This window comes from Marmota flaviventris, chromosome 16 (assembly GCF_047511675.1).
Source record: "Marmota flaviventris isolate mMarFla1 chromosome 16, mMarFla1.hap1, whole genome shotgun sequence".
Lineage (NCBI taxonomy): Eukaryota > Metazoa > Chordata > Mammalia > Rodentia > Sciuridae > Marmota > Marmota flaviventris.
The window spans coordinates 57,685,934-57,710,312 of NC_092513.1; the positions used below are offsets into that span (position 1 = coordinate 57,685,934).

The 24,379-nt window shown below is 38.0% G+C and overlaps 1 protein-coding gene across 4 annotated transcripts in view; it reads left to right on the forward strand.

The window, feature by feature from the left end:
- Ptprm (protein tyrosine phosphatase receptor type M) overlaps positions 1–24,379 on the forward strand; it is an 828,844-nt gene that overhangs the window by 691,639 nt on the left and 112,826 nt on the right. For all 4 annotated transcript variants that reach the window (XM_071602455.1, XM_071602456.1, XM_071602457.1 and 1 more), the window contains one exon: positions 18,327–18,414. In XM_071602455.1, the coding sequence (XP_071458556.1) occupies positions 18,327–18,414 (88 nt within the window). The remainder of the gene's footprint in view (positions 1–18,326; positions 18,415–24,379) is intronic.

Below are 24,379 nucleotides of genomic sequence, written 5' to 3' on the forward strand. Positions count from 1 at the left end.
ATATTTAGTTTCTAAGTCTTCAAGCCCTTGAGAGATGATGGGACTTAAATTCACTTCAGTTAACTTCAAGTCTAATGCCATACTTTAGGTACAGCCTAGAAGTACAATCTTCTTCCTCATCTTCCTTGTACTTTGGGCTTATAAAACCTTTATTGTTAGAGGAAATGGGGAAATGGTAAGAGCCAAGAATCCATGTATGTCAGATATCACGAGGAAGCATGACATTTTTCTCCTAATTGTAACAGAAATAGGAAACATAATGTTTAGATATTTGTCAAGATATAATCCTTTTAATTCTTACTTTTCCCCCAAATACAAAGAAATGGTAAAAATGTTGGAAATTAAGAAAATTCACTGTAGGACATTAATAGGAGGATTTTTATCATGTTCATCAATCTAGTTTAGTTTGTTTTGTTTGTATGACATTCACTTTATTTGAAAACATTGAATGTCAGACTTCAGCATAGATTTGTTCCATTTGGCAAGGAAGAAGCACTGTGGAGGTAGGCCACATAATATCAAAGTACATTTTCCCTGTGGTGTTGGCATCAAACAAAAGCCATATTGCATTTGAATCATTGTAATACTTTGTTTACATTAAGCAACACATATGTGCTCAGGTCAAGGAACAGTGGAGATGAAGTGCTGCAATTTCTTGTCAATGTTTAATATGCAGAAATGAAGATATTTCATGAAGTTAAAAACTCAGTCTCCTGAGTATACAAACTTTAAGAATCAAATTTTAATCTTTTAGGGTAAAAGAACAGTTTAAAGTGGTCAAGGTTTTTTAAAGCTGTTATTTTCTGTGCGTGTGTATTTCTTTGTGTCTTTAGAATCCTCTTGGCAACATGAAAAGTATTACACCAATTGTTGTAGGTATGCTACTAAAAGAACCACCCATTAGGGGCTGGAGTTGTAGCTTAGTGGTAGAGAGCTTGCCTCACATGTATGAGGCACTGAGTTTGATCCTCAGCACTACATAAAAATAAAAAATAAAGATATTGTGTCTATCTACAACCAAAAAAAATATTTTAAAAACTGGAACCACCCTTTAAAAAATATTCTTTGGTGCTCACTTCAGCAGCAATCTAAAAAATTTTTTTTTTGTTTCTAGCACAGTTCAGTACTTTGAAAGACTTGAATAACAATGATTTAACAGAAAAGCCAATACACTCATGCCTCCATGAGATTTGAGGGAGAAGTAGGATGGAGGGATATGGGTATAGATATGAGCACATCTACAAAATAGGGTTTTGAGGTTTTTGGTATATAATTTTGCTTCATTTTAGCATTCTGAATGGATAGCACAGTTTCTTTAGCTCTGTTTTGGCCAACCCCAAAAGCTGTTTCTTAGTACCTACCCCACTAATCTAAGAAACCTAAATGAATCTCATGTGGATCTAAAGAAAAATTGCTGCTTGCCTTCTTTATAAAGACAACATGTATACAACAACCAAGGTTTCCTAAAAGTTTTTATTTGGGGAACAGTGCAACCTACAAAAGCATCTGCTGCCTCTCAGGATGAACTTTTATAATATTTTATAACAGCTAATTTAACTTGAGTACACAGTTCATAATGAAAGAAGTTGTAGGGTGAAAGGGAGAGCTGTAATGGGTATAAACCCTAGGTGTCCTTGTAGACCTGACTGCCATACTTTCCTAAGCTCATGCAAAATAGAAAGTGAAGAAGCATATTGCAGAAAACTAAATTATACATAAATTCATTAAACCTCACCCTTCACTTCTGATTGAAAGATTGCTGCTGTCATCAGTGAGGGCAGAGGCAAAATGAAAAAATAAATAAATGAAAGACCCCAATCACATTATACATTTTGGTTGAAATGTAATTGCTTAGCAGTTCGTTTGAAGTTCTTGGGGACATGTAAAATGGCATGCAGCTGCTGAAAACAAGAAATCGCCATGATACACAGCATCCTTGTGAATTGGAATCTAACCCTTGCATGTGTAGGTGCAGGACCTAGAAGGGGGTCACCACTGATGCCAAGGTATTAATCTGCATATCCCCATCATCCCCAAACTCTCCTGTTGAAATATATACTTTTCTTCTTGACCTGTTTTTCTTCCCAGAGATGTATCTATGGACATAACCATGTTTTTTTACTTCTTTTTCAAAGTGTTTTTTTAACTGCCTCTTTGAAAGTGTGTTTGACTTGGCAGACTCTTCACCAGGGTTGCAAAATCCCCCTTTTCCAAGATCATATATCCTAGAAAATGTTCTCATCTGTCAAGAGTGATCTGAATGTGAGAACATTGGGAAAGGATAGAGATGCAGTGATGACTTCTCTTAAGGTCCCCTTCTACAGCTAGGAATGGCAAATGGAAAGGGAAGTCAGCGTCTGTGTAAGACTTCACAGCTCCAAGGCCTGCTGTAGCAGGCAAGGTTGGAGAAGGAAGCACCCTTTTCTGACCCTTAATTAACTGCCAGGACTCTGCAGATTGTTGTTGGCTCGTTAGTATTCTTAATTTAATTCGAGTACCCCAAGACACCCACCCTGGGTCATTACAAAATAAATCCTGCCTGAGAAAGAGGTCAGTAGCCATCTTGCCCCCATGCACTGTTCTCTCTTTCACTGGATCCTGTACATCCAAAGCCATGGTGGAGGGCTGAGCCTGTCTCTGGGAGTGTCACTTTTAATCAACACTGTAGCATGGAAGACAGTGTCTCCCTGCTGCATGAGCTGGGGCTTCACTAAGAAATCAGTTATAATGACACCTCCTGAAAAATAAAGGATATGAATGTCCATTATGGAAACAATGTTCTAAGAGACAAAAATTCTGTGTACCCCACACTGACTCACCTGCAGTGGGAGAACCATGCCTACCCCAGCTGGTCTATTTCTTGTACTTTGCTGACATCCCCTAAAACAGTTCTGCTTCACTTGCTCTAAATAAGTGTTTGCTAAACAACCTCAGCTTAATGATCTGACTTCCTAGATAGTGCCGTTTCCTAGGCCACAGTGGACAGTTCCCCCTTTTTAAATTAGTACATTGGCATTCCGGGTTCCACATTAGAGTTGCCTCAATTTAATGTGTATGGATTCACCACGAGGAAAGAGTCATCTCTAATAGAGATCATTGTTTTCATTTGCTTGGGTTGCCAAAACAAAATACCAGTTCCTGTGTGACTTAAACAACAGGAACTTATCTTCTTACCATTTGGAGGCTGGAAGTCCAAGATGAAGGTATGGCAGGATTGGTTTCCTCCCTTGCCACCTTCAGTTTAACTTAATTACCTCTGAAAGACTTTGTCTTCCAATTCAGTCTCCTTCTGAGGTACCTGTGGGTTAGGACCTCAACATATGAATTTTGGGAAGACAGATTTCAGCCCATAACACTAAGAAAATCATATTTCTCATTCAGAAAGCCTGGGATATTTTGCAGTTTGCAATCTAACCAAGGAATCTTCCCTGAAAAGTTTAAATTAGACACTCCATCAGCTCTACTGGATGGTTCCCTGTAAATCATAACTTGAGCTGTCCAAAATGGTAGTCTACTAGTACATGTGGCTATTTAAATCCAAGTTACATTCAAAATTACATTCCTCAATCACCCTAGCCTCATTTCAAGTGTTTAATAGCCACAAGTAGCCATCGTATTGGATAATGCAAAAGTAGAATATTTCTATCAACATAGAAAAACCTTTATCTTTCACATTATGCAGGGGCCATGCCCAATGGCTTTGTGAGATATGAAAGTAACTCTGCAGCAAATATCCTGCAGCACCTGCTTTGTGCCCAGCTCTGTGCTGTGGAATTTTAAAGTGAGGATATAGGTCGTCTTGTCAGGCATCACATAATCTATGATGATAAAAATAAAATCTTGCATGTCAGAGATATTGAGAAAACTTGAGTGGCACATGCTAATGGCTACAATAGAACTTGGGAGGGGAAAAACAGCTCATGCAGACTAGAGAAGAAAATACATGCAAGAGGCAAGCAAGGGAAATGAAGAGAAGGTTCCCCTGCTGGGGGCATATGCCACAGAAGTTGGAACATGACCAGCAAAGAAGGCAGCCCTTCTCATGCCCTTTACTTGGACATTGAGTGACGCTGATACTTTCCTTCTCTCTTCTTCTCACCTCTTTTGCTCTTTTGCAGCTTTTCTTTTTCATTTGTCAGTACTGTCTTGGACACTGGCACATCCTGGAAGATGCAAAAAGCTTTATTTCATTCAAGAGTCTTCCTCTGGAACTGTTTAGTTCCTGCTCTTTTCTCCTTTACCTACACTAGGATGCTTGTTGTAGAGACTACCATGCTGATGGCTGCCCTGGCCCCTGAGCAGCGATTTTTCTACAGTGACATGTCTGTACCATCCAGTATTACAGCACCAGCCATGTGTGGCATTTAAGTGTTAAGAGTCTATGATGAGGGCGTTGCTGATCAGAAAGGCTGACACTCCCTTGGGCTGTCTCAGGAACTTGGCTGAGCAATAAATTGAGAATCAGTGATGTCTTTGGCTTCAGCCTTTTCAGCAGCTCTATTCTTTCTTCAGAGATGCAGGAAGCATTCAGAAACCTGGAAAATGGGTGTCACATTCAGTTAGAGGAGGAGTCATTCATCTAGGAGAGTATGTCTGAGTGATGTTCACAGTTATGTTTAAGGAAGTTTCCTAGCATACTAAGTATTGATACAGACAATGCCATTACTCATTGAATGTTGAATATTCAATATTAATTACTATTAAATTTAGTAACCTGATTATCAGGCATTACAGAATTTTTTAGTGTTTTTAATCAAGTAAAAATTATTCTTTTGGAATCTAAGGCATGGGGAATCGTAGACATTTCACCAAACCACACCATTAATAAAAATGAAGAAATTGGAATAAAAAAATTTAAAATTTTTGCCCTGTGAAAGATATCATTAAAAAATGAAAAAATAAGCTGTATGTTGGGGGGAAAATGGCAACCCATGTGTCTAACAAAGAACTTGTATCCTGAAAATAAAAAGAACTCACAGAATTTTATGAAAAATATCAATCCAATTAGAAATAAGCAAAGATATGAAAGATGCTTCAACAAAAAGGATGTATGGGTAGAAAGTAAATTAAATAAACACATGAAAAGATCATCAATATGATACATCATTGTGAAAACACCAATTAGTGAGATACCATTGAATACATATCAGAATAAATAAAATAAAAAACAGGGTGAATACCAAATGCTGATGAGGATGTGGAAAAACTGCATCTGTCACAAACTAATGGTGGAAAAGTGAAATGGTACAATCACTCTGGAAAACAAAACAGTTTGGCAGTTCTAAAAAATTAAATGTAGATTTACCATGTAACCCTGCAATAGTACTCTTGGACATTTATCCCAGAGAAATGAAAGCTTATATCCCCACAAAGTCTTATAAATGAATATCCATAATAGCTTTCTTTGTAATAGCCCAAACCTGAAAACAGTACAATTGTTCTTCAGTATGGGAATGGGTAAACAAACTGGTATATCCATACCATTACTCATCCATGAAAACGAATTAACTATTGATACATGCAATAACCTGGATAAATGTAAAGGTTACTGTGCTAATACTTCATGATTCCCTTTAGAGAACATTCTATAAATGTTATAGAAATTATAGAGATGAAGAGTAGACTTGTGTGTGCTGAGAATTAAGAGTGGTTAGGTGACTTTGAGGAGATTCCACAAGGGGTTTCTTTGTGGTAATGGACTAATTCTGTATTTATTTGGAGTGGTAGTTACACAAACTTACATATGGCATAAAACAGCATAGAGATTATACACAGAGGCTGTGCCAGTTTTAGTTTCCTGATTTTGATATTGTACTTTGATGAGGAGGACATGAGACCTCTAAATTGTCTTTGTAGCTTCCTATGAATCTGTATTTACTTAAAAATGAAAAGTTATTATCTTATAATTTAAATTTTTTAAAGTTGTTAGTTACCAACATGGTGGCTTAACTCACAGATAGTAATAGTTATTCATTAAAATTAATTTTAAAATATGCTGGGGTCTCTTTTCCAGCATAAGATATAGCTGTAATGGGAAAGAGAGTAAAGGATTCTTGTCAGTGAAGCTGACCTCTCTGAAATATTTTAGGTAAAGCACTTATCACTGTATTTGGAACACAATAAGTGGGCTGCTCTTGTGATATTATTAATGTTACCTGTTGTTTTTATTAACACCACTGAATTAATAGTTTATTATGATTATACTGAAATAATTCTTAAGTAATCAAAATCTTTAGAGCTAAAGTTTTTTGTTTATTATCCTTCTTGGCAAAAACCCAAATTCCCTTTCAGAATTTTTTTTTCTGAAGCAAATATTTACATATAGTGTGAAAGTTTCTTCTGTTTTAGGATGGAGCTAGTAGTAGAGGTTCTCCAAGGTCACTAGATCTTTGTTGTTTGCATTTCAAAACTGACCCTTGACATTTGACTCTGTTGCCTTCTCTAAAATATTCTAAGACGGTACTTATAATAGCATGAAGCATCTTGGTTTTAGTTTAATCCCAAACCTTATAGTTCTAAATAAAAAATTGAACCCTCTGCCCCCAATATTTTAATCTAATATCTAGAAACTTGAATTAGGGCCAACTCTTCATTTTTTAAAAAACATCAGCAGATTCTAAATACAACTTTGGCTATTTCCTTTTAGCATCTGACCTTGGTTCACTTAAACTAATTGTTATCCTTTTAGCAAATTGTGATTATGAAGTAGAAAGAAAAAAAAACTGTACTATATGATATGGGAGGAATTTTAAAATTTTGAGTACAATGACATCCCTGTCAAAAGTACCTTTCATTATTATTCTGTCAAACATGATAGTAATTTATTTAAAATTAGATGAGGGTATATAATTTTTGAAATTTTTCTTTAGAAGTACATTCAAAAATATTAAGTTAAAAGCACTGCTGTATGAATCTTCTGATATGTATATATATATATATATATTATAAATATATAGGATATATATATGTGTGTGTGTGTGTGTATATATATATATCTCACCTATATAAGTCCCAATAATTTATTCACTTATAGTGACAGTTGTTCCCCATATGATCAGGTCAATACCAGGTGCTAAGGGTGCTATGTGCAGAGAGGTCAAGCTCCTTCCCTTTTATAGCTTATAGTCTAGGAAGAATGTGAATATTTGGGACTAACTTTGCATCTCCATGGACATTCTACAAGCTGAACATGTTATACTACTGTAATAACATGAGAATTCTGTGTCAATATGTACTAACTACAGGTTCTTTTCACTGACATTTATTCATTGGGTTTAATACAAAAAGCATTCCTGTTTGATCACTTAATTATTACAGATCCTATCATAAAAATTGAAATGCAAATGCAGTAACTTCCCTGTGGCCACAGTTATAAATTGATCAGAGCTGAGACTTAAATTCAAGTCTTCTGGCCATAGGTCCCTTCTGCCCGCTGTGTTATGAGCAGAGGTGGATGGGGGATTCAGTTTTCCCCAAAAGTGAGGTGAAACAACTGATGACGTACACAGCAGGTGATGAAAGGTAGAAGATCCTCTCACAAGGCATGGGCAGCACTCACCTGTAGGGTGAAAAAAGATCCCCTCCCCAATTATCTTACAACCCTTTGATTCATCAATGAGATATGTTTGGGACTGTCACCTTTTCCATCTCTTTCATCCTATATAACCAAACAGTTCAGCCAGGCTGGAATTTGATACTGCTATTTTGTTTTTATTAAATCTACTCTTTTTCTGTTGTCATTGTCTCATGTAGTTGTGGCTACCTTTCCATTTATTGTAATGACATAAATTTTCTTTTGAAAGTAAATGTAGTAAATGTAGTTTAAATTCAACATACAGTAGTTGAATTTAAATCATAAAATAAATGAGAGCAAAGTGGCAGGGGCTAAATTCAGAAAGACCTTGTGAATTGCACTGGACTCCTCCTATCATAATGACTTGCCTCCAGAGATTCCTGTTTCCTTTGTCCATATGGCTACCTGCAGCTCCCAATCCCATTGCACATTAATAAGATAAATTGTAGTTTCTAGATAGTGTGTTCAATTGACTGAGGCATTCCACCCAAAGTCTACAGAAAGGTGATATATCTGTCTTGAGTGGGAAGTTTATTTTGTGTTCCTGAGGCAAGCTATCCCTTTCTCTGTTTCTGTGGATGGGTGATCATGTCATGGATACTTCTGCTATGCCAGAACTCTGCTGTGTCCCTGCTACAGCCTGGTTTTGGCTTAGTTTAGAATCTTCTCTTTATACCTATAGACTGTGGCTGAATAACAAGGCTGAATGCTAAGACTTTCCTGATAAGCAGTCTGCATAACTGAAGTGGTGGTAGCCTCTATCTTTAATATGAAAGGACATTTGGGATAAAAATTAGTCAAGAAAGAAGAACCTCTGTGACCCCCCAAATACCATTTAGAAATTTTTCAATAAAACTGTTTGCTTTAAGAGTACACATTGGACTGGTATGTAGCTTAGCAGTGAAGCAATTGTCCAACACACCTGTGCCCTTGTTTTAATCCCTAGCACTAGGAAAAAAATAAAATAAGATGAAAATGAAAAATAAGAGGAGACATTGGACTTTCTGACAGAGTAAATTGAGATATAATTATTTTTTATTAAACTGTTTGAAAAGATATTTCTGACTTTGTTTTCTAAATTTTAAAATAATTCTCTATTGTAAAATTTAACCTTTACTCATTACCACTTGGGTATTGTAGGAAGACTCTGGTAATTGTACTGAGAGATTTTATAAATTAATACATGTCAAAAATAGATTCACAAATTGCATATTAAAATTCCTTTTTCTGACACACTATTCATATCCAAGACTGTCATCTCCAAAAATGTATCCTTATTCATTCAATCACATTTGATAAAGCTTATGTGCTCTGATCCTTTAAAACTCACAGCTCTCCAAGGAGAACCACCAAAGGAAGATGCTGGCTTTTTTTTTTTTTTTTTTTTTTTGTAATTAGAGGGGCAAGAATAAGACATACCACAGGGGTGGGGGCTTAGCTTAGTGATGGAGTACATGCTTAGCATATGCAAGTCTTCGGATTCAATCTCCGACACCAAAAAAAAAAACTACCCCCAGTTCTAAAAGAATACAGTAGGCAAATGTGTCTTATCATCATAGTCTCAGGCTTCAGCATTAGAATCAGATCCATCAGTAGCAGCCTTTATTATGCACTTACGCATCCTAGTGCATTGCATAGGCTGGGTCTCACAGTCCTTCTAATGGCAGTCACACAGTGATCTGTAAGGAGACTTGCTAGGTTTTCAAGTAGAAAAGTGACAGGGGACCTGGTGTGCATTAAGGAGCTCACTGAGACAAGCATATAACTGGAGAGTGGTAGAGGGAACTGTTAGAAAGCTACTGCAATGATGCAGGCAAGAGAGAAGTAAGAACTCAACTTTTCTGGCTGCTCTCAGGAGGAAAAGAGAGGCTGGATTTTCTGCAGAAAACTCCATTTGTCTCTAGCTGTTTTCAGGTTGGTTTTCCCCAGGGACATGCTCTTCCTTGTCTCTGAAAACCTGGGTACCTCTAATGCCAGCTCACTAACAAATCAGTTTCAAGTCAGATGCAGAGGTGGAGGAAATTACAGTTCTCTAGCAGTGCTGGCATTCCAAACTCTGGCAGTATCTGCATCAGAGAGGAAATGAAAATTGCTATCACTGAAATGTGGGTGGCATTCCTGAAGAGAGGACCTCACCCCCCTCATGACTTATGGAAATTACAAAGCAATTGAATAAGGTACTTTCAACTAGCTTTAAAACAGAGTAATCTCTCTTTTTTTTTCTAAGTACTTGTGACAGATCACTCATTAATGTTACTGTTTTGATGCCCCATCTGATTACTTTGGCTTCATGATTTCCAGGATAATGCAGTGAGAACAGGGACAGATTCAAGTTCCAGAATCTTTCAAAGATTGATTCATCTCATTGATGTACAGGATAATCAAGAAATAGGCAATACCCAACTCAAGCAGAGATCAAAAAAGTAAACTTTGACTAAGTTTTAACTGAAAACTAAAAAGGCTATAAAGCCCTTGCTGTCCCAGCCCTCACTACCTGTTCTCATTCAATAATAAGCAGCAAAGACCCCTTGAGGAAAGAATAAGTCTGAAAATTTGAATTTCAAGTTGATGAAAATCCTCTTCAAGATGACCCCTTGAAACCCCCCTTTTGGGTCAAATGCTGGGAAACCAGGGACTCCCCAAAACTAATCTGAGAACTTCATCACATGTATAGGAAGCCAGAGGCCTCCAGACCTAAGAAGGCATCCCAACTAACAGGGAGCCCCAGGCACTGCTGAGGATGTTGGTCTTTGCTATTAAGTTTTCCTTGGGGATGCAAATGTAAGAGAAATGCAGGTCAGAAAAGGGCTAAGTAATTCCTACCAGCCAACCTGTACTTCTTAAAATTAATGCTCCATTGAGGCTTACCCTCACCCCAGTTATATAGAAAGCATCCCCTTTTTAAAGCCTCTGTACCATGTGTGCATCAGTCTCTGTAATTCCACTGAATATTGGCCTTGTCCATAGAATGTTCTGCAGCCAAGATTGTTTCACGGTTACTATTTTCACCACTTTTTCCTCCATCACTCAACTGAAGGGCTGGTGTGCATTCATGCCCGCCCCACCCTACCCCCAATATTTCATCTGTGGTTCTCAGTTTTTTTCTGCTTCAGTTTCCTTGAAGGATATGTCACATTATTTCTAGAAGTTGACTACTGCAAGGATTCTGAAGGTAGGAAAAGAGGTGCTCTTGAAATTGGGCAAATGCAAAGAGAAAGAAAACTAAGTAGATTAAGGGTCCCTCCAGAGTATACATACTCCCTGTTACCCCCAGAAGAATCACTGAGCATATGGTGGCAGGACTCTGTTACTGAACTGGCTTATTCCTTAAAAAGTGGTAACCAGAAGTGCTGGTGCTGTGTGAACTGTGACCATGGTGACTTCAGATAGCTAGTGTACACTGCAATGCATCAGACACTAGGCCCCAGGCTCTCAGCCAGCTTTGTGGCCTAATGGCAGGAGCACTGAGCTCAAAGTGGGGAGATCTATCTAGCTCTGGGACCCAGCTCTTCTACTTATTAGCTGCCAGATTCCAGAAGAGCCTAAATTTCCTTATTTATGCAACAGAATTAAAAATGTTCAAAATGGGACTGGAGTGTAGCTTAAGTGGTAGAACACTTGCCTAGCATGCACAAGGCCCTGGGTTCCATCCCCAGCACTGGGGGTGCTGGTGGGGAAGAGTGCTCATCAAATAGAGCTTCAAAAACCACACAAGTAAATATTAATCAATAGGAAGTACATGTCTTTGCTGTGAAAAGTCACTTATAAAATCCTTCATTCAGTGTAATATTCCAAAGAATAAGAAGCATGTTCTAAAGCTTAGCTAAACATCAAGAGGCCTGTTCTGGGTACTAAAACACCACAGACATTTTTAAAGCTGCAACCCTCTACTCCGAAGAGAAATATTTGGTAAAGGAGGGAAGTCACGGGGAAAGTGTTGCTGAGATCACCACCTGCTTGAATCTGGCAAAAGAAAAAAGCTTCTGAAAAGTTTCAAATTGGATTAAGTTTCAATAAAAAAATGGCCATTTGAAGTGTGGAGATATTAGCAACTTCTTTAAAAGAATCAATGCTCATCCACATTTAGATTTCAGTTTGCTTATAAATAACAAAGTCTAGATACTAGTTTTCACCCAGTCCCAACCTCCTTTGCCTTTAAAGCATCACTTATTCCCTTTGAGTGCCTTTGTCTTGGAAATCAGAGAATGACAGTGACCTGTGACCACTGCAGCCACTGGGCCTGAACTTCAGGAGCCCCCTCCCCATCAGCATTACCACATTGTGGTCCATCAAGCAAAGTTAGGAGTCTTCAGTTGCTTTAGTGCTGTAGCAATAAATAGTTTATATGGACCTCATAAAATGAACACTTAGAAGAACGAGAAGTATGGGTGGAAAACAAAGAAAGTTCAGAGACTCTGCATGCCCCAGTGAGTTCATCTCCCTTCTTTCAAGGGTGATGACTTTAGTCATTTTACGTGTAGAATTTTATTCATAAGAGGAAGGGAGGAAAAATTCAATTTCAGAAGCTTCTGAAACACTTGACCCTGTGCTGTCTGAAAATGTACTGCACATTATGTCCAGCCTTGAACTACATCCCTTTCTTTCAGAAGATTTTCTGGAAAATAGGATTCATATTCATATTCTCTCTCTCTCTCTCTCTCTCTCTCTCTCTCTCTCTCTCTCTCTCTCTCTCTCTCTCAATATCTGGGAGCTGTGGCATATTTAACAGACTGAATCATTTCAGAGTAATACTCTCTAGAGGTGGGCAACTGAGGTATAGAATTATATCCTGTGGAAAATGATGGTGGTTTGAGGGGTGAGGGAGGAGGTTATTGAATCACAAAAACATGTTTCTTATTTGGAAAAAAAATGACAGTGTGCAGGATGTTCAATTTCCTTCTGCACTGTGCCCATGGAGAGTGCCGTCTCTTAAAGCAGGGAGTCATTGGTATTCACTGGAGCTTGCCAGGTTTCATTTTTATTGTTTCAGAGACTTATTACTCTTTCAAAGTGGCTCCCAGGTTTGCTGCCTTTTCTCAGTATATATGAGCTAAGGTAGTCAGAGGAAACACTTTAATTACATTTTAAGTAGAATAAAAGCATAAGTATATTTATGAAAATTCTAACAGAAGGTGCAGTGAGACCATTAACTTAAATCCCCAAAATACATAAAGTGGTTTTTTCATAATAAAAAAATTCATAGTTGGTGCATTAAATTGTACCTGCATATTAAAAATCTGCCCTAAACACTAAATATTGCCTAAATGTGAACATCATATTCAAAATTCCTCCTATAAAAAGAGTGTTGGGAACATGGGCAATCATCATCTGTCTCCCAGGCTTGTCCTTAAGTTGTTGTTCCTTGGATAGCAAGTCTTTGGTCACCAAATGATGATTTTTGCTTTCGTTCTCCCGCTGTCACTTCTGTTCTCTCTCATTGGGCCTCTTCCTTCAAATCATCTGTGCTTTGCTTAAATTTGATTTTAGTGAACCTGCTCATAATTTTGACAAGCAAAAACTATGATATGAAAGAAAGAGGAGGAATTGGAGGCTGTACTTCAAGTGGAACATAATAGAAAAATTTAAGGATCAAATAAGCAAAATTTCACATGAGCCACCAGAGCTGGTCATTGGCAAATGTTCAGAAAACTCTGACTCCTTCAAGAAACAAAGTTCTTTTTATTTCAGAACCAGGAGGATTCAAAATCTGGTTTTCTGTACTTTTTAAAATTTTTTTTAATATTTTTTATTTTTGGTACCAGGGATTGAACTCAAGCTCTGGCCATTGAACCACATCCCAGCCCTACTTTGAATTTTAATTTAGAGGCAGGGCCTCATTTGGTTGCTGATTGCCTCACTTTTGCTGAGGCTGGCTTTGAACTTGGGATCCTCCTGCCTCAGCCTCCCGAGCCACTGGGGTAACAGGCACGCACCACCATGCTCAGCTATTTCACTGTATTGTTAACAAATTGATTGAAACCATGCCTCTCTAGATACACCATAGATTATGTGGTGATTACTATTTTCCCAATAATATTGGTTCAAAGTAGAATGCTAATCCAAGAATTTAGTAATTCGATTTATGTAATTTTAAGGAACTTGTGTGAGATTTGACCTCTTACAAAGATAGCTAAAGAAGCTTTTGTTCTTTAGAACAAAGAAAAATGCCCAGAAAAAAAACTTACATGTTTTGATTTTGCTTAATTTATTAAAAGATGTTTACAAAAACAAAAACTGTGTGAAAAAGAATAGAATTATTGAAAAAGCAGAATTGCAGATGGCCCCAAATGATCTTCCACAGGCATATTTTGCTGATGAGTTTATTAGTGACTCTCTGTCCATCTCATGCTTTGGAAAAATAAAATGAAAAACCACACAAAAGAGGTGGAATGACAGCAGCTTCATAGAAGCCTTAATATTCCAGGGGAAGAAAAAATGAAAGAAGGATGTGTACCTCCTACATTGGGGACCTCACATCTGTGCCAGGCCTGGTTGTGGACTTGTTGTGTATTCTATGGCACTGATGAGCTGTGTTCTTTCCCCAGTGACTATTTTTGCTCTGAGAATTTCTAAACTAGAAAGGCAATGAGGGACTTAGCTTGTAAAGACCCCTGTAGCATATAATGGATTCTCTGAGTACCTTATTATAGATAAAGTTTTATTTTCTCACTAGAAACTTAAACAGTTGACATTTATCCTTATTTAGGCATAAGAGACAGTCTAAAGGCAAATTTTTTTCTCTGGTATTTTGAAAGTATATACTCATGAAATGCTGCAACATTTAAAACTGTGTCTAAGAAAAAATTTAAATCTACATTTAAAAAAGGAAACAGAAGAGGACAAGCCAATCTAGAAAGCCCCCGATTTCTACTCTTTGGGCTCCTCCTAGGTGTATTACTTCTTTTCCAGGCCAAGAATAAGAACAGCTGGTCTAATGATGCTGATGTAACTGGAAGCAGAACTATTGCTGAAAATGCAAACAAGAGTCACCATATCCACAGGGAGCCAGTAGACAGTGGCTAGCTTCTATGGAGGCAATAATCATCTGGTCTTTTTCTCAGAGCACCTCTTTTTTTGTTTTTGTTAAATTTCTTTTTTTCCATTCAAGTGATTCACACAATTTCTAGGTAGGAAATTGGAAGGCTCACAGCAAGAACTCCCTCCTTCTCTTGCCACTGCTTCCCTGCAATGAACATACATCATTTAAGAAAAAAAATTGCAATTTTATAAAAAAAAATCAACATTTAGACGAAGTTTACTTGGTGTCTTTTATATTCTCTTACTTATTGTAATCCTTCATTTAGAGATCTAAATTTGGAGAGCAATTGTTGGCTGCATGTATATAAGTAGACTTAATACTGTTTTCCCCTTCAATGTCATTGTCAGGGCAGGAGCAGTGGGTTAAGAGTAAGAATACACTGAGGTCTGTCTCAATCCCATGTCTCTCAGCTGAAGAGCTGGGAGGCCATCTCCCCTGTGCCTCGCTTTAGCCCAGGGGTGGCCAGTTGAGCTGATGGACTCACTCATCTACAGACATTTGTTGATGTATAGATGCTTTTATATATATATATACATACATACACACACACACACACACACACACACACATACTTGACTGCTTGGGCCCCAATCATTTTTTTTTTGGGGGGGGGGCGTGGTACCAGGGATTGAACTCAGGGGCACTTGACCACAAAGCCACATCTCCAGCCCTATTTTGTATTTCGTTTAGATATGGTCTCACTGAATTGCTTAGCACCACTGCGGCTGGCTTTGAACTCACCATCCTCTTGCTTCAGCCTCCTGACCACACTTGGCACTGAGCCCCATCCTTCTGAAAACTATAGTGCTCAATTGGAATGAGACTTGATCTTTTTCCATTTGTTGATTTGTGTCTATTTTCTGGTCATCAGTTAAATGAAAACAGTGAAATTATAATAACATTTTTTAAAAATAAGGATTTTTGGTAATCCTATGATTATCACAAATGCTAAAGAAACACAGCTGCGATGTGAGTGCCAGACCCCTTGAGAGAACCTCTGTCAGGAGCAGGAGAGGATTTGTGAGGCTGTGCCTCAGGGACCGGGGAGCATTTCCCTTTGGTTGAAGCTGTGGATTTACTGGAAGACTTCAGAGTCTCCCTCAAAGTCAGTTAATTATCTTCTTCTGTCTTCCTAGAAAAAAAAATAAAATAGAGAACTTTATAGATGGGGAGAAAAGGCGGGGGAAGTGAAATTGGTAATTAAATCATGACAAACTCAAAGTAGAATTACATTGTTGGAAGTCAAATAATAGTTATTACTCAACTGTAAGAATAATTGTCATTCATTGAGTAACAAAGACACTATTCAAAGCAAGAGTATCTGACTTTAAAATCCCTGGAGCTATTTTTAAATGCACATTATAGAGCAAAATAGAAGTTAAAGTTTTTTTAGTTTGCTACCTGTTTATGTTCTGATTGTATAATAGTCTTGTTCTAGATGGGATTAAGTAGTGATTTTTCTTTTACTGCTAGTATTATTATTTGTTTAGTTTATTAGTAATGCCATTTGTGTGTGTGTGTGTGTGTGTGTATTTCTCCTACATTCTCCAGAATTTTATCCTTCAACTAGTAATGTATGGTGTGGCTCTATTAATAGAGCTATTAGCATATACTACAGTAATGCAAAAACTGTTATGGTAATGGTTCATCAGTTGTGTGCATAACTGAGGGAATTTAAGACCATGCATTTAAAATTCTGCCCTTGTTGTCTTTTCGCTCTTTAATGTTATAAATCAGTGTCTGCTCCTGCTGTTCCATGGCATAGACATACCAATGACCAGATCTTCAAGCCTGACAGTAGGACACACCTGGGATTAGGCTCTTTTCCAGCTAGTCTCTTAGGAGAGCTGAGTTATATGACAATAGCAGCATCAGGATCCAGCAGGTCAATAAAAGTAGGATTTTACCATCCATGGCCAAAAGAAATCTACAAACTGTGGAACAAACAGACTGTGCTATGGGTTGAATGTGATTTGTCCCCTCAGGGTTCATGTGTTGGGCCTGGTGAGAGATCCTGGTTCAATTAGAGGTATGTCCTCAGGAAGGACTGTGAAAACCTCTCTGACTTCCTATCTGGAGATGTGATCACTCCCCTTCGCACCTGCACCTGCCATGATAGTATACACCATTAGACCCTCACTAGAAGCCAACATGTAGGGTCACCTGATCTTGTACTTTCAGCCTCTGAAACTGTGAGCTAAATAGACCTCTTTTCTTCATAAATAGCATGCCTCAGGTATTTTATTATAATAATGAAGAGTGGACCAAGACAGATAGGTTTTCCAAGTCTTAGAATCTCCTCACACATTTAAGCTATAGATGTAAATCTTTAAAATTAAAGCCAAGACATACTGTAACCAAATAATGTAGTTTCTCATTCATTCCATAACCAATTACTGAATTCCTATTATGAGACATGGGCTCTTAGTAAATAAAAATGATAAGCATGCAGTCCCTGCTCTCAGGGAATCCACAGCTTGGTGGCAGAGATAGACATGGAAACTGCAGAATATGCCAAGCACTGTCCCTTATATACATGGTCTGAGTGCCATGTGATATGCAGGTAGCAGGAGCAGAGAATCCCTGGAGTCTGTGAGTAGTTGTGTCCTATTGTGGCAGGACTGGAGAGCAAATTATCTAGTAAGAGAAAACAGAACCCAGAAAAAGGAATAATTAATGTTCACTTGAACCACAGACTATCACCATCTGTTGGCAAGGGGTGAAAGGGGACATGATGGTAGAATGGAGATTAGGGAGTAAGGAAGAGTTTCCATCTTGAAGAATTTGTTGAAAGCCATCTTGGGGTCCATGATGGCCCTCAAACATTTCAGAATAATGCACTGTCTCATCTCTACCTTTATTTTTCCTTCCTTCCCCAAATCTTCTACTTTCCTAAATGGGATCAAAAAAGTGTAAGGGTAGCTGTAGTAATGACAAGAAATCAGGTCTACTAAATCTTTCTTCCTACCATTCTTCCCATAACCTCATGTATAATTGACTTCACAAAAAGAAGATGTCACATGAACTGAAGTGAAAATAAAAGTTCCATTTTTTTTCCTTTGTCCACTGATGGCAGAAGACATTTTCATTATAACCAGAATTGAAAGAAAATCTAATAACATGAAGATTAAAGACCCAGGGCATAATAATGCCAAATCCTTAAATAAATGGACATCTAAGCTCCATTAAAAATGAAGAGAAAACTCCAACAGAGTGTATTACTGGATTTTAGCCTTAAAGTCATAAAGTCTTAGCTTACCTACTTTCACCATTTTAACCAAAAATAACCTTCCTTCAGTCAGCAATTATTGAGGGGGAAAAGAAAGGTGTCTTCCTGTCTCCTATAAGAATATTGATAAGTGGTAATATGATGAAGAAATTGAGAAAAATTTATTGTTTTCTGTATTATTCAGGTAAGATAGGTATGACCATGTGACCATTTTTACTGGATTACACAAATAAATGTGGATTCATTCTTCAACTTTTATTCCTGTGTTTGTGAGATATTAACTATAGGGGAAAAAAGTTTAGGAAAAGCCAAATGAAATGTTTCAAATATAATACAGTTTAATAACCAATTACTTACCTCATTCCCATGGGTATTCTTTCCTGTTTGACCCTTAATCCACATTTCTAAGGACCCCTCCCTGCTTAAGATCCCTCTATTTACTTCACCAAATTGTAATGCTTAGTGTCACTTCCTCTTTCTTCCAGAGTTTCTTTGAAGGGCAGTCTGCACCATGGGATTCTGCTAAGAAAGATGAGAACAGAATGAAGAACAGATATGGGAATATCATTGCATGTGAGTGCTGACAGTGTAATTGTGCTGTTGTAGAACTTTCTTTCCACATCTGATAAGATTGACCACCAGGCTCATGCAGTAAGAATTTACAGTGCAATTACTGCTTTCGTCCTGCTGCAAGGGGCTGGTGTTATGTTCATACTAAGGGAAGGAAAAATGATCTGAATACTGCCACTACATCAGTGTGCTCTCCCTGTGGGCCCAGTTTTACTTTTAGATTTAAAGTTCTAGGAACATAGGTAATGTTAAAATGTGGAAAAGGAAGACACATTTTTAGGAGTAACACCCCCGTCCTAATGTTTCCCAGCTGCTTCATGAGAATGAATAGAAATCATGATGCACAGCCTGCCTTCATGCAAGGAGCTTGGCGTTCCCTGCGAATATTAACTCATGAATCCTCTGGACTCCGGGTTACATAGGTCAGTAATAGCCCCATTCTAAGGGCAGGAATGCGAAACTCAGAAGTTAAATGATAGTCCCCATATCACAATATTCATTAGCAAAAGATCTAGGATTATATCTCAGAAATTCCCAGTGCTGGTGAAACTGAATGTTGCCAATCCGTAATGCCTCAGATGGGTTTTAAATTGAGCCCAACCTCATTAATGTTCCATAATGATGCTGAGACACATGGTAGATTGATGAGCCTCCTTCTCTCCAGGCTCAAGCTATCCATCCCCTGCATTAAACTGCTGTGAGTCACACATAAATGCATCACAGTAGTGATGGGCTCACTGTAGTAACTTAACAGAATTAGCTGTATTTATATAGACATATAAACTAAACAGCAAGGCTGAGAGAACATCTAGCTCATTGTGCCTTATCACGTGTAAGAGAACAAACTTGGAAGGTTTGGATATTCCAGGGGAGCAGTACGTTAGCTTTATTGATTGTAAAAGTACAGTTGAATTCTGTTTGCCTGAGTTAACATTTCTTGAGTTGACACCACAGCGTCTTTGGCAGTGCTGCCCCAAAGAAATTTCTATTCAAACCCAGGAGATTGCTGAGCACTTGGCATGTGACTGGGATGAATGAGAAAGGTTTTATTTTTTATTATTGTTTGAATTTAGACAGTACACAGACTCTTGGTCAGTGCAGATCCAAAGGGTTGGGGCTTCCATATAATATGAAACTTCCCAACCGAGCATTTTTTGTTTTCCCTTTGGCCACGAATAGAGCCAAACCACCAGCTTTGTTTTGCAGGTTTTGTTAAAGCATGCCATATTTATTTGGTGCTTTAGTGATGTTGTCAAGGTCCTTTATAGATGGAAGATGCTGCCCCACAGTCCATGGTTTGATTGCCACTCAGTGAATTCATTTGGCACCTGTGGGACACTTTGTCAGAGACTTGGGATATAAAGATTATCAATATGAGATGTTGCCCCTGCCCATGGGACAAAACAGACCAGGCAGAGGACAGATCCCCGTGGCTGTAGTCCTGCAGTTGACAGCTATGTATACAGTGCAATAATGATTCAGAGAAGGAAAACATTACTTCTTAGCCTATCTAGACTCTTCTAAGTTCTTTCATGTTCTCTGGGAGCCTGAGGAGGTCTTTCACTAGTAACAATTCAGATTTCTCCCAACGGCTTCTGTTCCAAGAAACCCTTCATCTCTGCACTAAACTCTGAGGAGATTCACAGAGCTACCATGGACACTTCCCTTCACATGCAATGTGGAAGGGGATGTTGATAAGTCATTGTCCTGTAGTTGTTATAATATTGCCCATCTGGGCCTTATCTGAGAATAAAGCATACAGAAGGCCATATCAAGGGGTGTCACATTAGGTATGCTGAGAGAGTCAACTGAGCTTTGTGCAGTATAACTTTGAGTCCACTTCTTCCTGATATATAATTTTATACCTGCACTTGGGAAACTCTTGAGAAATATTTCTGAATAATTAATAGGAAAAAATTTAGAGGTTTTTGCATCCCTAATCTGAAAATCTGAGATCCACATTGTTTCAAAATCCAAGATTTTTGAACACTGACATACATGTGAAAAATTCTATATCATAAAACTTTGTTTCATACACAAAATTACTAAAAAAGTTTTATATATATCATACTCATTCCTCTGCTTAATTCTCCTCACAGATGGACACAGAGTGTGTGAATACATTTCTTCTTTCAACAAGCACTTATCGATCATTTACTATTTGCTAGACACCACTGTAAAAAGATAATGAAAAATTTTTTTCTTTAATCTGTGCATATAAGGTTTATATGAAACATAAATATTTCATGTTTAGACTTGGGTCCCATCCCCAAGATATATCATTATGTATATGCAATATCCTAAAATCAAAAAAAAAATTAAAACACTTCTGGTCCTATGCATTTTTGGATAAGGGATTTTCAACCATAAAAATTTAGTGTTTACTGAGTATTTACTTTTGCTAGTCACCACTCTGTGCACTTTGCATTTACTCCCAGATGCAATACTATTAAATAGGTAATATTATTTTCTCTGTTTTATAGGTGAGAAAATTGAGGGCAAAGGAGGGTGAAAGGACCACACAGTTAATAAGATGTGGAGGCAGGACTCCAACCTGGGAGCTGCTATCTCTACTACCTGATGTGCACTTTGAGGGTTGTTTCCATTGGCATAGTTTAGCTTTTACCGTCACATTCTTCACAGGCCAGTCTCAGTGACAAGGCAGTTGAAGGACACTCTTGCTCTCCTTTCCTATCCTTCAACTCTCCATGCCACCCCACCCCTAATAAATATACAAAAGAACTAAAAACTGTACTTAAAAGTGGCTTCAAGATAAGTCCTCTGTTTATTAGACTGACCCCTGACACCCTCTGTCAAGAAACTCTGGAGTACTACTTCTGCCTTCTGCAGAAGTTCTGTATGATGGCTTCATGTCTGTCATCTAAGAAGGACAATGGGGACAATTTAGTAATTGTTAATCCATTTTCAATCATTGTCACCTAGCTCTGAATGGGCACAGAGAGGACAGACTGTCAGAGGACTTTTTAGGAATGGGCCAGATATAAGGAAGAGCAGTAGTCAGCAGGGCTGCCCTGCCTGTGTCCTGCTTGGGAAAGCAGGATGCCCAGCTGGAGGGCACTGGGCAGCATCCTGATCCCAGGATGGCAGGAAGGCAAAAGAAAGTCACACGTGGCCCCACCTACTTCCCAGCTTATTATTACACAACGTATACTGACTTTTTCATGAAGATATTTAAAAATCACAAATGCTGCACAAATATAAAATAGTTTCATGTAACTCAGTGAAGTCCTTACTTTTAAGTTGATGTATGGAGAAGGGAAGTCACTTGTCTGTGATCTAGTACATAGATAGTTGTTCTTTTGTGATATGAAACAATGAAGGTCTAGTTAAATTTATTAGGAAAGTTTATTTTTATAGACTTGGGAAGAGGCATGGCCCCTCCAGGCCAGCCTGACAATGGTCCTATACCAACTGTCTCCTTTAATAAAAAGTTTCCAAGCTTCAGGCTCCATTCCAAGTACATTCCTCCTATGTTGTTCTTAATCAGCATCCTCTCTCCCCGCCACTTGGAGTTTCTGCCCACCTTATCTTGACTTGACCCTCTGTATATCTGATGTGCACCTGTTTGTCACAGAAATATCCTACTCACTCCTCTGCTTAGTTCTCTTCACAGATGGACAAAGAGTGTGTGAACCCATTTCTTCTTTCAACAAGCACTTATTGATCATTTGCTATTTTCTAGACATCACTATAAAAAGATGATGAAAAATAAATCAGTTTGGCAATTATAATCTGGTGCAGGTTTTGACAAATGTTTTCTTATAAATGATCCAACTGTAAATATTTTAGCCTTTACAGGTAACTTAGTCCAATCCTCTGATATAATAAAATATCACACACACTGGATAACTTGTAAGTAATAGAAATATACTTCTCATGGTTTTAAAAACTGTAAATTCCAAGCTCAAGATCAAGGTGCTACTTTACAGATTCAATGTAATTCCCATCAAAATCTCAGTGACATTCCTTGCAGAAATAGAAAAAGCAATCATGAAATTCATCTGGAAAAATAAGAGACCCAGAATAGATAAAATAATTCTAAGCAGGAAGAGTGAAACTGGTGGTATCGCGATTCCTGATTTTAAACTATACTATAGAGCAATAGTAACAAAAACAGCATGGTACTGGCACCAAAACAGGCTGGTAGACCAATGGTACAGAATAGAGGACACAGAGACAAATCCACAAAATTATAACTACCTTATATTAGACAAAGGTGCTAAAAACATGCAATGGAGAAAGGATAGCATCTTCAAAAAATTGTGCTGGGAGAACTGCAAATCCATATGTAACAAAATGAAATTGAATCCCTTTCTCTCACCATGCACAAAAGTCAACTCAAAATGGACCAAGGAGCTAGGAATCAGACCAGAGACTTTGTGTCTAATTGAATATAAAGTTGGCCCTAATCTTCATCATGTGGGGGCAGGTCCCAAATTCCTTAGCACCTATAACACAAGAGTTAAAACCAAGAATCAACAAATGGGAAGAATTCAAACTAAAAAGTTTTTTCTCAGCAAGAGAAATAATATGTGAGGTGAATAGGGAGCCTACATCCTGGGCACAAATTTTTACCCCTCAAATATTAGATAGAGCTCTAATCTCTAGAATATACAAAGAACTCAAAAAGTTAAACAACAAAAAAACAAATAACCCAATCAACAAATGGGCCAAGGACTTGAACAGAAACTTCTCAGAAGAGGATATACAATCTAATCAACAAATACATGAAAAAATGCTCACCATCTCTAGCAATCAGAGAAATGCAAATTAAAACTACTCTAAGATACCATCTCACTCCAATAAGAATGGCAGCCATTATGAAGTCAAACAACAATAAGTGCTGGTGAGGATGCAGGGAAAAAGGTACATTCATACATTGCTGGTGGGCCTGCAAATTGGTGCAGCCAATTTGGAAAGCAGTATGGAGATTCCTTGGAAAGCTGGGAATAGAACCAACATTTGACCCAGCTATTCCCCTTCTCGGACTATACCCAAAAGACCTAAAAAGAGCATACTACAGGGACACAGCCACATCAATGTTTATAGCAACACAATTCACAATAGCTAGAATGTGGAACCAAACTAGATGCCCTTCAATTGATGAATGGATTTAAAAAATGTGGCATTTATACACAATGGAATATTACTCAGCACTAAAATATAACAAGATCATGGCATTTGCAGGGAAATGGATGGCATTAGAGCAGATTATGCTAAGTGAAGTTAGCCAATCCCTAAAAAACAAATGCCGAATGTCTTCTCTGATATGGGGGGGGGGTGACTCAAAATGAGATAGGGAGGAAGAGCATGAGAAGAAGACTACCACTAAATAGGGAAGAGAGGTAGGAGGCAAAAAAAGGGAGAAGGGGAGTTGCATGGAAGATGGAAGGAGAACCTGATCGTTATACAGAATACATATATGATGTTGTGATGAGAAAAAGAAAAAAAAGTGTGTCACGTTAGATTGGATAGAGAGAAATGATAGGAGAGGAGGGGAGGAGTAGTGGGGATAGGAAGGGCAGCAGAATAGAATAAACATTATGATTGGTGTATGTATATAGGTGACTCTATGACCAGTGTGATTCTGCAATCTATACAATTAGAAAAATGAGAAATTATACCCCAATGATACAAATGTATGAATTGCCAAGATCATTGTAATGTCATGTGTAGTTAATTAAAAAAATTTAAAAAAACATCAAGGTGCTAGCAGGATAGGTTTCTGGTGAGGGCTACTTTCTGCTTCATAGTTGTCACCTTGTTGCAATGTCCTTCAGCAGAGGGAACAAACCCTGTGTCATCCCATGATGGAAGGGTAGTAGCATAAAAGGGCCTAGCTAGGTCCCCCAGCCATTTTAGAAGACACTAATCCGTTCTATGAAGGTAGAACCTTCATGGCCTAATCACTTTCTACAGATCCCACCCCCTAACACTGTTTTGTTGG